This window comes from Lepidothrix coronata, unplaced genomic scaffold (genome assembly GCF_001604755.1).
Source record: "Lepidothrix coronata isolate B3197 unplaced genomic scaffold, Lepidothrix_coronata-1.0 Scaffold134, whole genome shotgun sequence".
Classification (NCBI taxonomy): Eukaryota; Metazoa; Chordata; class Aves; order Passeriformes; family Pipridae; genus Lepidothrix; species Lepidothrix coronata.
This window is the reverse complement of record NW_016690314.1, coordinates 930,604-949,159: the sequence shown is the minus strand read 5'-3', so window position 1 is coordinate 949,159 and position 18,556 is coordinate 930,604. Positions and strand designations below refer to the sequence as shown.

The window sequence follows — 18,556 nt, the reverse complement described above, 5'->3', positions numbered from 1 at the left end:
ACAAGGACAGCCCTGAGATGCTTGTGCTGTTCCTTTCTTTGACATCTCCTTTCTCATCCTTTTTTTATCTCCTCCTGCAGTTTGTGTGGTGTGGGAGAAGGTGTTTGTGGACTATCCCTGTCTCTGTGAGAGGTGAGAGCCTGGCATTCTCCTCCCAGATGTTGGGATGCAGCAGAGAGGTGCTGGGGGCTGCGGGACAGCTCCCCCAGGACGTGGGTTTGCACCATGCAGGGCTGGTTCCTCAGCTCCTCCAGCAAGACCTTCCTTTAGTTTAGATGTTATTCTTCCCTGTGAGGGTGGTGAGGCCCTGGCACAGGTTGCCCAGAGAAGCTGTGGCTGCCCCATCCCTGGAAGTGTCCAAGGCCAGGTTGGACGGGGCTTGGAGCAACCTGGGCTGGTGGAAGGTGTCCCTGCCCATGGCAGGGGGTGGCACTGGGTGGGCTTTGAGGTCCCTTCCAACCCAAACCATTCTGAGATTCTTTGATTCTATGCAAATCCACATTGCATCCTGGCACAAAGAGCAAATCAGTTTTATTTTGTATGCAGAGGACGAATGAAAAACAGAGTGACTTCCATTCAGAGGAGTGAGGAATGATTTCCTCGTGCCAAACCTGGCAGTGGGAGCACTGAGCAGGATTACAAGCTTTGGGACTTCACCTGCCTCAGATTTTAGTGGCAGATCCTTGGCAGGTGTGGGCTGGCACCTTCTAGTCCTACCAAGAGTCTTGTGAATATTAACAGCAGCCAAAGCTTTGATTTGTCTCCATTTTTATGTATCAAACCTGCATGTGGACTCCTTTATTGTATTGTATGAGCAGCTATGGGAACTCTTGGCTTAAAGCTGTTTCTGTAGACCCTAAACAAAATCCAGCTGTGTTTTGCAAAATGAAATTTTGGTCCCATACAGATGCCAGTGCCAAGGGTAGCAGAGTGGAAATGATGATAATTTTATCAGATTGTTCCTGTTTGCTTTACAGAGGAGAAAGAAACCCCACAAAGGGTGATTGAAAGCTCTGCACACGTGAGGCCCATGTGAACAGCCCTTGGAGTTTCCAACCTTTAAGCAAAGCAGAAAGGTTCTGACAGAGATCGTGTACTGAGTGGGTCAAAAATAATCACTATTTAAATGTCCCTGAATACTGATTTCTGAAGAAAATCACCGTGGCTTGTGGCAGGACTATAATATCAGAGTATAACATGGAATTTAATGTGTCTCCAGCCAATCATTCACATGATGGGCAATAATGGCCCCAAATAAACAGCTGTACAGTGTCTTTAGTCTGCTCCAAAAAAACTTGAGGGAAAGGCTTTATTTGCTTTGTTCTCCTGCTTTACTTTGTTTCTTTTTCACTAAACTCAAAATGCACATTTTATGTGAAAGTGCTGCATAAATGATTCCCATGAAACAACCTTGTTTACTTGTTAACTGCACCTTTAATGGTGGGGGGAGCTGGGTTTGACCATTAACAGCAGCATCTGAGCAGCTGGTTCCCAGTGGGAAGTGGAACTCGATATTTTATCCCATTTTAGCAGTGCCTGTCCTTTAACTGGCTGGTGAAGGGTCGTGCAGGCTTAAACCTCCCTTTGCAAGACCAGATCTCGCCCTTTTTCTCCCAAAAATACAGCTGGAGAAGGTGGTTCTGGCTTTTCTCCTCGACCCCTGGTCCCTAAGGCTGAGTTCACCCAGGGCACGGGAGCTCCACTGCTGGTCCTCCCTCCCCATCCCACCCCATCCCCACTGCCAGCTGTGCCCTGGCACGGGCAGCAAACCAAGGGTGCTCTCCAGGATTTTTCTGAATGTCTCACCCTGTTCATGGGGAGAAAATTCCCTGCACTGGAAGGCAGTTGCTCACCTGGGAGTGTCTTGCAGTGAAATATTTCAGGTACTCACCTGGAGGGAATAAGATACCAGCTCCAGTCCTTCTTCCACTTGACGGGAGGGGAAGGCAAAATATTGTGTTATTAGTGCAAAAGTGTGATGAAGCAGGTTAGTTTTGCAAGGGTAATTTAAAAAAAAAAAATAAAAAAAAGCTCTGATTTTTATTCTTTTTGACAGAATTTCAGTGGAGTCTCAAGCAGACCAATAACATTATTGTTTTAGGCAGGATGTGGTTGGAGGGTTGGTGTTAATTCAGATACTGAATTCATGGAATGATCCTCAGCTCCAGCCCTCAGTGCTGGGTTTCTCCATTCCCTCTGTCTGTCTGCTGTGCCTCTGTCTGTCTGCAGATCCATGGGCTGCTGTGCCCATGGATCAGGGGCCTCAGCAGCTCTGGGAGCACCAGCCCTGGCCAGGACCAGCCCCCCTCCAGCCCAGCAGGACGTGGCTGTGGCATTGATGGAATCCTGGCCCCAAGTGTGGGGCAATTAAAGTCCCCTAATTTTCTGTGTATATCTACAGTTCTTTCAGGGCCCAGCTGACTGAGCATAACCCGAGCAGGATAATTTAATACTGATAATATTATTAATATCACTGCAGCAATCTAATTAGGGCCAAAAGGAGCTGGGTACTGAGCTAACCTTGGAATTCTGTGTTTCTTTCTTCTCCCCTCCTGGCCCATGAGTCATGACAAGGAAATTACTGACCCACTGATGCTCGTGCTGGAAAAAGGGAAAATTGGGACCAAATAACATGACTAGAAAATACTGGTCTTCGACTGAGCCTGGGAATTAGCAGGATAAATAAATGAAAGCGCTTGTAGTTGGCAGGCACTCGGAGATAAACGCTGTCCAAACCCCACACTCTGTTTGGCTCCTCTCTCCTCGGTGCCCTTCCCGCTTTGGAAGCTGCGTGTCGGATTTGGCAGAACTTTTTCACAGTCATAAATAACAGGAAAAATAAGAAGTTGCTGGCTCATAAGAGAGATAAACAAAGATAAAGGGCCAATCCTTTTCTCAAACATTTGGTAAGGTTGTCTCATGGCTGTGCCACGAAAAATGACTCACGAAAGGAGTTTTCAGGTGAAAGATCAGAATTCCTGGATTTATTTCTAGATGTGCCATTGTCATCCAGGCCTGTGATTTAGGACTTAAACTTGCCAGCTGTGGAGGGTTATGAACCTGTTAGAAACAAGCATTTGAACAGTTGATTTTGGCTGCTGAAGGGCTGAGCCATCACTTTGCCCTTGAGCTGAGCTGTGGTTTATGGGCTTTGAGACTTGGGACTGGGGGTTTCTCATCATCCTGCTCAAAAAATCCCTTTGCTTCCCAAAGAAGCTGTGGCTGCCCCATCCCTGGGAGTGTCCAAGGCCAGGCTGGACGGGGCTTGGAGCACCCTGGGCTGGTGGAAGGTGTCCCTGCCCATGGCAGGGGGTGGCGCTGGATGGGCTTTAAGGTCCCTTCCAACCCAAACCATTCTGGGATTCTGTGATGATTCAGATTTTCTCTCATTCTAAGCCACCACAGGATACAAAATGGCCTTGGGTAAGCTCTGCTTTGCAAAGATAGTTTTGCTCTAACCTATCAATTCAAAGAGACAAGAATTGTGTGGTATTTGGAAGCACATGCTCTTTTTTTAATTAGAAAATATTATGCAGGGGTTGCAGGATGAATACTGAAGATGCATGGTCCATCCCCTTCCATTAGTGAGGAGACAACACGAAGCTGTAGGCAGATACAAAAGCATTAAAATAATTAATTTTCAGTTTTATTGTGTGTCAACAGAAATGTAAGATAATAAGCATTTTTGCAAAAAATTGTGGATTAAGCATCTTTCTCTATATCAGTGTTGTGCTAGAAATGTCCTTGCTTTAATGTAGAACAAATAGCCCTTGGATCTCATTTAAGAGGGTATTATAAGTGCTCAGTGGAACTTGCTGCTGGTGTAAAGCAGGTGAGGTTGGTAAAAAATGATGACAAATATTAAATGAAAGGCAAAGTAAGAGTAGAAAGGAATGACAAAAATAAATGAAGGTTAAGAACTGCTTATTGTGAGGTCACCAAAGGGGGGTTGTAGTCTGGGAACAAAAGCGATGGGATTAGTTGAAGTTTGCAACCATAATTAACTAATGTGTTAAATAGGATGTGACACAAACTGGTGAGGGACACCTTGAGTGCTGTGTCCCTCAGTTTAGGAAAGGCATCGAGGGGAGCGTGTCCAGAGCAGGGACCGGAGCTGGGGAGGGGCTGGAGCAGCAGGAGCAGCTGAGGGATCCTCAGGCTCTCCCCACGCTCCTCACATGGCAGTAAATGTGGGAGCAGGTCCCACATCTTCCAGAAGCCTTCAGGAGAGTTATTTTCTGCCCAAGCTCCCCCAGCACTCGTCACTATGGGATCCCTGCCCACGCCGGGGCTTCCCAGGAGCTGTCCCAGAGCTGAGGAGAGTCAGGGGCTGTGCAGTCCCTGGTGAGACTGAACCCGGGGGCATTCCCTCATTAACCAGGATCTGAGTCAGCAGGTGGGAAGATGAGGGTCTGGCATTATGGGAACGTTGTCACCATTTTTTGACAATGTTTCTGATTTTTCTGACAGTGAAAAATTGCAGGTTTTTTGCTGGAAGCCTTTGAGAAGTGACGAGTTTCCGTTATTTTCAACTAGAAAGTTGCAATTTGCTTGTTTGGTGGGTGTTTAGGGACAAGACTCTGTGGCTGCTGTGCCATGAGGACAGAAACTAGACAGGATGTTTAACTTCAATTTATAAGGAAGATACATTGGAGGGGCCTCCTCTGTGGGGTTGGGAGGAAGTGCTGGACTGATGCTCCATCTCACCAGTGTAGAGTTCCCATGGAACAGCACTGGAATAGGGAGGAAAAATAGTTGTGGTGAGGCAGGGTGAGCTGCAGAGCAGAGGGATGGACTGGGATGCTCTGTGAGGAATTGGGTGCCCAGGATATGCCACAGCATCCCTGTCCCAGCAGAGGTGCTCTGGCAGCAGCTGTGGATCAGGTTTAGCCAAAAGTGGGGACTTTTTGCCTCCACCACCCTGCAGGCTCTGTGCTGTCTCAGGGCTCTCCTGTCAGTCCTGCAGACAGGGAAATGAAGTGAGTCACAGGATGAGGGCAAACACCTCATTCCCTGAGCCTGGGGCAGCCACTGGAGCAGCTTTGCATCCTCTCTGGTTTATCATCCCCATTATCTCCTGAAGGGATTGTAGTTGATATTTTGCAGAAGGCTCTGCTGACGATGTGTTATTGACATATTCTTAGCTTAAAACCATTATCATGGTAAACCCCTGGATTTAAAAACTAATTACAAGACATTAATAGCTGAGCCTAAGAGCTAAGTCATGCAAATATTGCTGCCTGCAAAGGGGAATGCACACAAATGTTTGAACTGCTGAGTTAGGAGCTGGAGTCTGGAGGGTGGCAATAAATCCAAGCCCAATCCTTTGCCTTGTGTCCTGATGTGTCCGTGAGATTAATGGCACCGTCGGTATGAAAGTCATATCAGGGAACGTGGCTATTTTCTTCCCCAAGTAGGTTAATTATCACTAATGTAATTATTTTTGTACTGTTTTTTGTTTTAATCAAACATTGCATGAAACAATTAAGTTCAGAACAAATGGCTTATTAGGGGAATGTTTGTGGCGCTGGGAAGAACAGCAGCGACGTTTGAATTATGCACTTCTATTGAGTTACTTTATTCATTAAAATGAACAATTACATTAGGCCTTATGAGACAGACTAAGCATTTCTGGTTAATGTTTGTTCCGTAGTGAACATAATGAGAATTTATATCGCAAATGGATCCCATCCCTCTGGCTCGAGGCGTTTAGGAACTGGGCCATTCCTAGGAGTTGGGAGAGCTTGGGGAAGAAGGAGAGTTAACCCCTGGCCCAGGTGCTGCTGCATTGCCCCGTGGTGGGGGAGGGAGTTTTTGCTTTTCTTTGGGGTTTTTCACTTGTTTGTTTGTTTGCTGCTTTCCTGGTTCTGGTTTGGGGTTTTCTCCTGCACACTGTGCTGGCAGGGCCGACCACGGTGCCCCACTGCTGGGCCCCTGGAGCACGGCCAGCTTCCAAGTTCTGTTTTCATCAGCTCTACTGAATGTCCTACAATGAATCTATTGTGGTTTAGAGGGTTTTTTTCCCATTTATCAGATCAATCCAGCAGTGCATGAACTGTCATGGCCTGCTCATGATGCTGTTGAAGATGTGCCACTTGACATGTCAATAAGCAGGTGATGGGCAAATATGTGATTTTCCAAGACATTAGACACATCTCTACAGCATCTGGTGCAGTTTAGGTTTTGCATCCTTCCCAAATTCAGCAGAATTGCCATGGAGAGGAGCTCCTTGTGTCCCCCAGCACTGACTGGGTCCAGTGCTAAGCTCAAGATGTGGAACTGTGGGCTCGCTGTGAGTACAAGGTGTCTGGCTGCCTCTGGAAGTGCTGTTGGCTTGGGAAAAAATAAATTCCCTTGTCCTCTATGTGCCAGCTTGACATAAGACTGAAATGGAAGGTTCTACAGAAAAAACCCAATTTTTTTATTAATTGCAAAAGTACTTTCTCATGCTTTATGAAATTGTTTGCTTCCTGCTTTGTAGACTGTGATTAGCATTTTCAGATCATCCTTGGAGGTATTAAAAAGATGTGTAGATGTGGCACTTAAGGACAAATTTTCTTTCAAAATTATGCTTTTGTGAGTGGGGAAAGTGCCTCTGGTTTGACTGAGGTTCTTACCTCCTGTGCAGGTGCTGGTGCCCAGCACATTCCCTCACAGGCACTTTGTATCATTACTTTTCTCACCAGAAAGAGCAGAACTCTGCAAATCATTCTGAGGCCAGTGAGGAGGTCTCGTGGTGTCTCTCCAGGAGGCCAGAAAAAGGACTTTCCACACTTTTACCCCATCTTGTATTTCTCTCTCTACACACAGTATCCGTGCAGAATAAAGCACCTTTAGGCTGTCCCAGGTCCCAGCAATGCCGTGGAATATGTCTGAGAATATGGAAATTCATCCTTTTGTAGCCATAAGGGGAAGCAGGGATGTGATAACACATTAATCAGTCTGCGGTTCTGAAGATATTAGCATGTGGAAAATTGTGAAAATCATTTCCTTGCTGCAGACTGGGTCAAAATCTGAGCAGTTGGGATGATGTTCTCATTTTGTATCGATGTCTGCTTCAGAAAGGGCATGAAACAACCTCTGTGGGTAATAGTTATGACAGAAAATGGAGGCTCTGGACTGGGTCAGTGACTCACTCGCTAGGTATAAACACCCAGGTAAGCTGTAGTTCCCCTGTCTCAGTCCACCTTGGAAAAGGGCAAAACACAGATCAGGGATTGAGAAGAGGGAGCAGCAGAGGGTCAATCAGGTGGTTTCTTAAGGAATTGCCATGAACTTTTCCCACCTGCCTTAGGGGTCAGAGATCCCAGCCCTGGTTCTCTTTCCTCACCATCTCTTTGGGTCTCTGCACTGGCACCACCTGTGCCTCTGCAGGGAGTCAGGGATGTGGGCACGTACCAGTTCTCCAACTCTCCTACAGGGCATTCCCACAGCCCAGGAACTCAGCTCCAGCTCTGTAGGGGCTGTTACCATTGTGTTGGAGCAGTGATGGAGTCAGGCATGGAAATGGATTTCCTGGCTCCTTCCACTTCCAGAAAGACCAAAGTACAATTTACCAGTGCAATTAAATGAGTCATTTCCCTTTATCATCAGCATTCCTTTGCCTTCTGCGAGCTGCACACCTTCAGCTCAGCACAGCATGAAAGGAGGGTTCATGGATCTTTCTCTTTTCCAGGGTATTGAAGGTTAATGAAGTTTCCCAGGCAGTGGCAGAGCTCCGGAATATCCGTTATGGAGGGATTATTTTCCAGCCTTCACAGAGAGACTCTTGGCTCTCCAGTGTTTGAGCAGTGTGTGACTGCAGGGTTTGGGTTTTTCACATGTATGAAATTAGGATGATACAGGATCTGTTTTGAATTAAATTAGGAAAGTGCAACTTAATCCTTCAATTTAAGCCTTGCAAACCCCAGTCTTCCTGAGTTGGTAGCTGGTGCTGGCAATGCCAGGACCTTCCCAGTAGTTCCAGTCTGGACTGTTTCATGGGGGCTCCAATGCTGAGCCCCCCTTGTTCCTGGAACCTGGTGAGTGGCTTTAGTCTGACATAATTTGAAATGATTTGTGAGTCTAATTTTCCACAGTACTTGGGAACCTTTGTCACATACTTTGGAGTTCAGGATTCTCCAGACTGCAGAACAAGTGAGACTTTCCCTACATTTAATGTAATCATTTATCATTTGCATTCCCAGAAGCATGTGTGGTATTTCAAAAGCTGAATGTGACTTTGAAATGAAATATTATTTAATTATTGCAGTTTTCATTGGTGACCATTTTCTCTGTCCTTCATACTTCTTACCTGGTTCATACTGCAGACCTTGCCATGTTCCCACTGATCCCATGCCCTGTATAAAACACATTTCCACCTTATTTAAAATATTCACCTGGTCAGCCACAGTTCCAGGAAGGAGATCTCTGTTTTGGTCTCGGTAAGAAGTGCCAGGTTTCGTGGAAAGCATTTGTGAATGTGAGTCCTGCCTTCCCTCGAGCACTGCAGCGTTCTTATTAGTTGTCACAAACAAGAGGTTTTCACTCCACAGTTTTATCTGATGTTGTGTGTCATTCCACCAGAATTAACCACTAACAAAAATGAAAAATGGAGGCAGCAAACATTGTTGTGCATCAGAGTCCCTTGCAAAGACACCCGTGTGTGCAGTTCCTGCAGCGTTTCCAGGCGTCCGCAGCCTAAAGAGTTTATCCAGTGGGGTTTTTCCCATCGAGGTTCCCCCTTAGTCCTCCCCGCTGTGGTTCCCCCCGGGGTTTGTGGCAGTGCCACCTGACTGAGGGTGTGTTTCTGTTCCCTGTGCCGCAGGTGGAGGAGATGCAGTGGGGCGGGGGCGTGCGGGAGGTGCCGCCCTCGGTGTGCAGCCTGCCCTGCAAGCCCGGCGAGAGGAAGAAGATGGTGAAGGGGATGCCCTGCTGCTGGCACTGCGAGCTGTGCGACGGGTACCAGTACCAGGCGGACGAGGTGACCTGCCTGCTCTGCTCCTACAACGAGCGGCCCAACGAGAACCGCACGGGCTGCCGCTCCATCCCCATCATCAAGCTGGAGTGGCACTCGCCCTGGGCCGTCATCCCCGTCTTCCTGGCCATGCTGGGGATCATCGCCACCATCTTCGTCATGGCCACGTTCATCAGGTACAACGACACGCCCATCGTGCGCGCCTCGGGCCGCGAGCTCAGCTACGTCCTGCTGACCGGCATCTTCCTGTGCTACATCATCACCTTCCTGATGATCGCCAAGCCCGACGTGGCCGTGTGCTCCTTCCGCAGGATCTTCCTGGGGCTGGGCATGTGCATCAGCTACGCGGCCCTGCTGACCAAGACCAACCGCATCTACCGCATCTTCGAGCAGGGCAAGAAGTCGGTGACGGCGCCCCGGTTGATCAGCCCCACGTCCCAGCTGGCCATCACCTCCAGCCTCATATCGGTGCAGCTCCTGGGGGTCTTTATTTGGTTTGCGGTTGACCCGCCCAACATCATCATAGATTATGATGAGCAGAAAACTATGAACCCCGATCAGGCCAGAGGAGTTCTCAAATGTGACATTACGGATCTACAAATCATTTGTTCCTTGGGTTATAGCATTCTGCTAATGGTGACGTGCACTGTGTATGCCATCAAGACTCGGGGTGTCCCAGAGAATTTTAATGAAGCCAAACCCATTGGATTCACTATGTACACTACCTGTATAGTATGGCTTGCCTTCATTCCAATATTTTTTGGCACTGCCCAGTCAGCTGAAAAGGTAGGTGAGAGTGAACAGACCTGATATTCAGGACTCACTGTGGTTCTAAGGACGTGCTGATGTTCAGCTTTACATGGATTTCCAGATGAGCTCTCCAGCCAGCTCATTCCCGAGGCACAGGCAATATATGGCACTGTTTTCCTTCCCCATTTAGCTCGTGGGTCATTCATTTATAAACTGGCAAATGATCAATAACAATCACATTAGCCATTAGTTTTATTGTTGCATCCATTTCAATTGTATCCTTTCAGTAAGATAAGTGGGAATTAGCTGTCATATTATCCAGAAAGAGGCATCTCCTAACTCAATCATTTTGAATACCAGATGTAAGCAAGAAAACTCAAAAAATACTCAGAAGACTCCTGTGCCTCTGGAGTTGGGCACTGAGGGAGTGCACAGCCTGCTGAGTGCTCTGTGTCACAAACAGCAGCCCCAGGGCACATTTACAGCACAGACTGGGCATGGATGTCATAGCATGCTGTCTGTGATCCCCAGTCCCTGAACCCACACTTCTCTGTGCAGGAAAGAGCTTTGGCTTCTTGTTTCTTTTCTTGCCTCTATCTTCACTCAGCATTTGTTCTTGAACACAAAATTCAGGTGAGCTCAGCACTGTGGAGGGAATTATTGTGTCCCTTTAATGAGTGAGCAAATGTCAGGTCCCGGCTAACACACCTCACTTTGAGCTGGGGTAGGATTTCCACATTTGCAGTTGTTAAACTCCCAGGCTGTTGAGGGGAGGCTGCAGGAAGACAGTGCTGTCACCCAGGCAGGTCTGTGCTTTGGCTCCAGGTCTCTTCCATAGGAAGGTGCTGCACCAGTGCTTTGTTCTTTCCAGTTTGGGAGATTGGCTGTACAGATTTGCAGTTGTTTTGGCCTCAGTTTTGTCCCTCAATGGAAAAGGAGATCACTCAGGAGGAAGTTTGCTGGAAGAGGGGATCACCCAGGCTCACCCAGGAGGACACAGAGGTTATAGAGAGGTTTCTGTGTGTCGTCTCACCTCTGCAATGGGCTTTCCATGCAGCCATTGCATCCCCAAAGGGAATTAATTTCAGCTGGAAAGGAGGTCTGCCAAGGCTTACAAACACTTCAAATAACTCTGCTCTCCCTGCCAAGGGAGAGATAAGAAGCAGCAGAAACAGCTTTAACCACAGTGGGGTCTGTTTGTGACCTGGGTCTGACACAGGGAGTGTGGAGCAGCTTTTGGGCTCCCTGCCTGGCAGTGGGGCCTGCAGGTGACCCACATGAAGGGCTTTAAACTGTTGTCTGCAAAGATGTAACGGGCTGGTAAGAAAACACAAAGAATTCCCAGGGCTGCTGCCGGCATCCAAAGCCATTGGGAGCAAAAGCTTCAGGTTTCCCTGTGCTCGCAGAGCTGAATTACCCTGGGCTGGGAAAGCAGCAGATTCGTGCCCAAATTGCCATAGCACAGAGAGGAGATGATGATGAACCTGATTTGCTCTAGAGCACAGAAGAGGGTCCGGGGCAAAGGCTGTGCCCCAGCCCGGGGTGCCCCTGCCCAGAGCTGGGGGGACACTGGGGACGAGGGACAGCAGTGTCCCCTGGCTGCCTGTGCTGCCAGGGCTGTGCCCTGCTCCTTGGGCTGGGAGCTGCCCTGTCTTGTCTGGCAAACAGGAGTGATCCTCCCTGGGCAGGGGGCACTGGGATGTCCTTGGGTGCAGTCCCTGTGTCTGTCCCCTGTCGGTCTGTCCAGCTCCCATGGCACTGGAACCCTCAGCTCCTGGCCCAGCACACGGTGCCAAACCCCCATGCCTGTGCTCCTGGGGCTTTCCCTCCTGCCCTGCAAGAGGTGGAGCTGCAATAGCTTTTGTGCTTTGCTTTCTTTTCCATCTCCCTTTTTTGAGTGGGAGTTGTACTTTTTGGTGATTGTTAGTGATTTCCTGTCAGATATTTCCTGGAAAATATTGTGCTGTAGCTTAGCCACAGAGGCCTGGGCTGAAATGGAAATTGCACCTGCTGAAAATCTCATGCAGCACAATCTTTTAAACTGAGGAATGGTGTTATACATAACACTGTGGTTTTCGTTGTGTGGATTTATTTTATTTTATCAATAAATACAAGCATAATGTTGTTTGGTAGAAAGCATATTGAAAACACCTGCCTTGTTCAGGATAGAGAATAACACCTCCAACAACAAAAAAAGAACTCGAAATGTGCTGCAGGTAATTCATAGAAGGCAAATAAATTGAGCAGTAGCATTTGCAGCAGGTGGAGGGAGGCAGGAAGGTGTGAGGAAGGCCAGATACCAGTCTGTGCTACAGGATGGAGATAAAACATGAGGTGTATGGAAGATGGCATGGGGAAAAGGTAATTACAGACCTTTTAAACCAGTTTCTTTGTCCAGTATCCAAAAACTGAGAGAACACATGGCTGGTTATGATTTATAGGTCAGTTGTGGTTTATAGGCTTAGTTTGGTAATGCAGCAAGTGGATTCCTGGGGCTGTGGAATGTGGTTGTCCCTCCCATGTTTCACCACCCTTTGGAGTTTCCTTGGCTCTGCTGCCAGGGATTGTCCAGGACTGGGGGGTTTGTGTGTCGGGGTGGGGGGGTTTGTGTTTTCCTATACATTGTATATATCCCAAAATATGGGATATATGACCTTTGAGGATCAGGACACAGTACTGGGGACTGGAACTGTGCCATGGCTTTGCTCATAAAGATCCTTCCTTTAGTGTGGATTCTGTAGAAAGGCACTAAGAGGCTTTAAGCAGAAGGAGGGGAGATTTAGATGGGATATTGGGAAGGAATCCTTCCCTGGGAGGGTGGGGGGGTCCTGGCACAGGGTGCCCAGAGAAGCTGGGGTTGCCCCAGCCCTGGAAGTGTCCAGGGCCAGGTTGGACGGGGCTTGGAGCAACCTGGGCTGGTGGAAGGTGTCCCTGCCCATGGCAGGGGGTGGCACTGGATGATTTTTAGGTCCCTTCCAACCCAAACCATTCCATGAACTGCACAGAGGAGTCCCTATGAAGCAGAGGGGTCACATCCTGTCCAACTTTGAGCTCCCAATGCTCAGAACCATCTCAGGGAGGGTTTGGGCTGAGGACAGGACAGGGTGTCCCAGCTCCTCCTCCCGCCCAGCCCCTGCCTTGGATCATTCAGATGTTTGAGAGGCACTGCAGAGATAAAACGCAGCTTTTGCACTCCTGGTGTAATTGTTTTTGACAACAAAACTCTTTTAAATTCTCCCTGGATGTGTGGGGATCTTATCAGAGGCCAAGTGAGCTCGCAGAGCTGTTGAAGCAATTACAGGAGTCAGGGCTGGAGGCAGAGTCGATACCAGGCGGCTCCTGAGCTGAGCAGGGGTTGCTGTGCCAGGGCAGGAGCTCAGGAGATCAATAAGGGGTTGCTGTGCCAGGGCAGGAGCTCAGGGGATCAATAACCCAGAGCAGGGGAGGAATTCCAGCAGGGCAGTGGCAGGATGGGGGGTGTGGGGATGTGTCCTGCCCAGGGATTCACTCATCCTGCAGCCTCCTGGTCCCTGTGCCCTGCCTGGGGTGGAGCTGGTTTGCAGGGCAGGGCACTGCTGGGGGATTGCTGGCACTGCCTGGGGCCAGGTCCCCGTGTCCTGTCCCTGTGTGTGGCACAGGCACCCCCAGGACCCCGGGCTGGCACTGCTGTGGTGACAACTCGTGTACTCCTTCCCTGGGCAGGCTGTTCCTGGCAGGACACACTCTGGAGATGCGTTTGAGATCAACCTGGTTTCACAAAGGCACGTGTTTTAATTTCTTGGGGTTACTTCTTTTTGTTGCCTTTCTTTCCCAGACACCTTCAGGAGCAGCAGCGTGGCAGGGGCTGGGACATGCTCTCACACACCCTGGGAATGCCACCTCACAGTGGCACTAATAGTTTGATTTTTTATTATTAGTCTCTCTTGCAGTGTAATTTTTTTTTAAAGCCTTACACAGGTGCAGATTTCCAGAGTCAACACTTCAATGGTACAAGCAAAGTGAAGGGGAAAAACCATCTGTAGCAAAATCAATGTGAAATGTAGAGCTCTTAAAAACACTGGTTTGCTTTTTCTGCCCCTAGAAGTCAATTTATTGTTAGAAAAACCAATACTTTTCAGCACTAATTATTACCTTTTTTTTTAACCTTTGTCATATAAGTTGTGATTAAGTGAATATTAAGTTGTATTTGTGATTAAGTGAATGTTAGAAGGTGGCTGAGGCAGGTGGATAGAAGTTCACCTCCCAGATCCTCAGCCAGTGAAGCAGTTGCCCTTCAAGAGATGCTTCATCCCTCTCTTCCTTTTCATTTGCAGGAGAACCTCCCAGAAAGGTACCTGAGGTAAAAAGCACATCCTGAATTTTAAGTAAGGTTTTGGCAGTAATTATTTGAACAGCACTTGCACAGGAAGGATGTGCTAGGAGGCTGGGAATGTTGGATTTGGGTGTACTGGTGTGGGGCACGGAGATCAGTAGGGCAGGAGGAATTCCATGTGTTCCAGGAATTCCCAGGGGTTGTGTTCAGGAGCCTTGGATATGGTGAGTTTTCTCTTGCCACTGTCTTCTCCCTCTCTTCTCCCACTGTTCAGCTGGAATTGTGAAGGACTGTGAGATCACGAGCTATTTTCTGCCCCTCTGGCTCTTTAGCATCACCATACATGGATACAAACACTCTGCTCCTTCCATGAAACTTCCTGAATGCTGAGGATGGACACTGAAAAATGAGATCCTTTGGTGGCAAAGCTGCCCATCAACGTGCTCTCTGTGGTGGGCAGGGCAGGCCCCTCTCAGGCCCCTCTCCTGCCCAGCCCCTGGCTGGCACTGCTGCCCAGGAGGATGGCTCCCTGTGCTCCTCACACCCTGCACCAGCAGCTGGGGCACCTGCCAGGGCTGGGAGGGCCAGAAGGAAAGGAATCATTGTCTCTGTGGGTCTGAAGTCCACAACTGTGCTCTCTAACCACGAACAGATGTACTTGAGTGGATTGAATATCCCCCCAGGATCTGATTTTCTCCAATTATGTCATTGGACTAATATAGAGAGATATGTCATCGTTATTTTTGTGTTTCAGGAGGTTCTGTTGCCTCGTAGCTGTGATTGCTCTCATTTAGTAATTGTGCTAAGATTAAAATAATACATTTCTGGATGTGTTTACAAGACAGCAATAACTGTCAGTGTGCTCCTGAATATATCCTCCAGATGGGAGTTTTTCTTGAATGATTTTCAGGACTTTCTGCAAGTTAAAAAGGTTCTAATTGTGACTCTGAGTGAGTGATGGTGGTTGTTCAGCCAGTGTGGTCACCCTGCTTGGGAGCTTTATTCTTCCTGAAATGATGAGAAATGGGGAATGGTTGATCCCACAGTCATCAGCTTCCATCAGCTTATTTTTGGATCCAGACTGCAGGACCCCTTGGTTGTAAGCTTTTGTTGGCTTGGGTTTTTTTTGTCGTAATACAAGCACTGTGAAATTTGAAGTCCCTAATCCCATCAGCTCTTCCACCTTTCTTCTTGTTTCTCTATTTTTAATGCCCCTTTTATTCAAATCAACAAGCAGGGGAAGTCGGGCATATTTGGCAGCAACATTTTTACTTATTGCGTTGAATGTTCCATAAATACTATAATTTGAAGGCACATGCAAAGTGGATTCTTATTCAGATTAAATAATGTCACATTAGCATGGGAGCACTTCAGTCTATGTTCTATTTTTTGGTGAAACTAAGTTACCCTTCAATTCTCTGTAACACAAATAGCAATTAGCCAGGTAGGACACACTTTTATTTTCTCCCCTGGGAAGTCTTGAGCTGACAGTTGCTATAGCAACTACCTGTGTGGATTTGGGAGTTATGAAAAATTTAATGCAATATTTGTTGGAGTTTTATACTCCTGGATGGTGGAGAAAGTCAGGCTTTGAGGCTCACAGGGAATGTGACTCTCTATGTCCCATAATTTGGGGCTCACACAAGGACACTTGTGGATTGCAGCTTCTGTTTAAAGAAGGAGTCCAGTAATGGGACCTGCATAAAACTCATTAACCACAGCTATTAATTGCTCTCATTGATGCACTTTCACTTTGCCCATCACTTCATTCATTGTCTTAGGGATCTGCATGTTCAGATGCTGAAGTTCTTCATTTTATCCAGCCTCAGTTGTATCCCTGAGAACCCCATGGAATTTAAGGATCTGGCATTGGAGTTTTCCTGAGAAAAGCCTGAACTGGAGAGCAGCTTCACCTGATTTCAGTTCAGGCCCTCCAGACTGAAACTGTGAGGTCTGGAGATCCTCCAAGCACAGAGTATTCAATAAAATCCACTTTTGTGCAGCACTGGAGGGCTGCATTTTAATTGAGGGGAAATTAGGTGTTCTTTGAAATCTAGAAGTGAAATAATCAGTGGAATTTTTGGGAGGGTGATAACCTTCATTACAAAAATGATCTGGTGCCTGGGTTTTTATCAGCACTACTGAAAAGTGTATAAAAACCCTCGTGAAAACCTTTGAGTGTCTGTAGAGTTTCAAATTTAATTTCTGTAGGACTAATAGAAAATCTTAAACAGCTTCTCAGGAAAGTTCCCAGTAAGATTTACTTTATTACCTCCTGCATTCATTTGGTGTTCAAATGGAAAGGGTGCTGTTTCTAGTCAAAACCAGACAAATTAAAAGGCTTTTAACGTGTCAGCACTGCTGATTTAACCCAAAAGTGGAATGTCAGTAATTACATCTGCTCAATGAAGTGGTGAGTGCTGCAAGAATTCTGAGTTCTGGAGTTGTCCATCTTTTGCCACACACTTGTTTTCCTCTCCCTGTGCTTTGCTGGGAGGCTTCTCCTTCTTCAAGGCAGCATCTTGGAAAATGAAGATGTGTTGGCAGTAAATGTATTCCCCACATTGGATTGCCAAGGCAGGGTTCCTCTGGAAGAGGGATTTCTGCCTGTGCTTGATCCCGTCTGGGGGATCTCCCATCTGACCACATTCAGGTCAGCCATGTTCAGCCAGGCAGGGAAAAGGCTGCAGGAGCACTGGCATTGCAGGTCTGTGCTGTCAAGGCAGGTATTGAAAGGCAGGTAACAGCAGCCATGCACACTCTGAGTGAAATAAGGGCTGACTGGAGTAATTAGATCCTCCTCAGCAGCCCATAAATTAATGGTGATTATGATTCTTCAAAGAGCAGAAGCAGAAGATGCAGTACCAGGGCTCTGGTTTATCACGTTTGCTGCACTGTAATGCTCCTTTAATGTTAATATGTACTTTTGTAGTCCAATCTAATTGCAAACACTGAGCAGGCAGAGCCCAAGGCCACAATCGTGTTCCACATAATTACCTGAAGAGGGGGTACATCCCAGCCAGGGGCTGCCACAGCTGACAGGAGCAGAGGCAGCACAGTCCTCCTGTTCCTGCTCATACAGTAATTCCTCACAGGAAGGTAGAGGGGAGAGCTAAAAGATAATTAACAATCAATTCTTTTTGTGGAATTTTCAATTATTGGAGCAGGTATCTGCATAATGGAGCAATAATACCACATTTGAATTTGTATGTGCTGTCTCACAGTGGAGATGGATTCGTTTAAGCAGAAAGGACTTTGTTAACGTCCCCAAGGGACCCTTTGAAGCCTGAGAGCAGCAGCTTTGATGTCTGATGTCAACACTGAGGGATCTCTTTGCTGTGATGATTCCAGCCTTTTCCATTCCCATCTGTGCCGAGGAGGCAGGAAAAAAAAAACCTATTTGGAAGATGGAGAAATGAATGGAACCCAGAAAGGAGGTGGAATTGTAGAGAGGAAAAGTATAGAATCATGGAATCTCCTGAGCTGGGAGGGACCCACAAGGACCATCCAATCCAACCCGTCCCTGCACAGACACCCTAACAATCCCTCCCTGCCCCTGAGAGGATCATCCGAACCCTCCTGGAGCTCTGGCAGCCTTGGGGCCGTGCCCACTGCCCTGGGGAGCCTGGTCAGTGCCAACCAGCCTCTGGGGGAAGAACCTTTCCCTGAGATCCAACCTGGCCCTCCCTCCACGAGGAGTCAGAGCCAGCTCCTCCTCAGCCTCCTGCATTCCCACTCTGCCCAGTTAATCACAAGTCCCAGCTCTGCACAATCTCCCACTGACCAGAACAGCAGCTTTAGGAACATCTTTGGTGCCTTTGCACATGGCCTGTGTGAGCCCAGCTGTGGCTCTCGGGTTCACCACCCCTGTGCAGGGCACCACTGCCCCTGTCCAGTGCACACACAGGCACTGAACTGTTTTCAAAAGAGGAAAAGAGGGGAAGAAAGGGGGTTTTTTTCCCCTGGAATTTCTAGTGCGAACTTCACTGCCTTTGGCTAAAAAGCAACACAATTTTAAAAGGAAAAAACGTGTAGGTGTTTAATGCGTAGTGTTGACATGTACTTTTTTGGATCCTTATTTTTTTCAGAAAATGTAGAATTGCCAGGAGGGTTTTACATCTGAAAAGCCATCTCTGCACAGGCCCCTGGCAGCCCTATCAACAGTTTTTATCTGCAGCACAAACTGACAGCCCCTCACCGGGAAATAATTGCGGCTCCGCTGAGTCCAGAGGAGTAATTACTGTGTTGATGAAACTTTTCTCTTTGCTTGCGTTGTGATAGCTCTGAATGTCAAACTCACTTGAGCTGACAACACAATTTCCCCAGCAGAGCTGTTGCATCGACCATTCCCCGCTGCTGGGCGGGGCTGGGGGGGTTCCAGTTTGATGCATTTCTGTGGCAGCAAAGGGAAAATCTCAGTCTTACCAAACCCTGCTTTGGGAATAACACTCTGAGTAGTGCTGGACTAGAGGTAAATGTATAATTATAAAACAGCTCTTCAAAGTTAGTTAACAAGGAATTAATTGTAAAATTATTTG

The 18,556-nt window shown here is 47.6% G+C and overlaps 1 protein-coding gene across 5 annotated transcripts in view; it reads left to right on the top strand.

The window, feature by feature from the left end:
- Positions 1-18,556, top strand: part of GRM7 (glutamate metabotropic receptor 7) — a 226,820-nt gene that overhangs the window by 173,352 nt on the left and 34,912 nt on the right. For all 5 annotated transcript variants that reach the window (XM_017827089.1, XM_017827084.1, XM_017827088.1 and 2 more), the window contains one exon: positions 8,807-9,742. In XM_017827089.1, the coding sequence (XP_017682578.1) occupies positions 8,807-9,742 (936 nt within the window). The remainder of the gene's footprint in view (positions 1-8,806; positions 9,743-18,556) is intronic.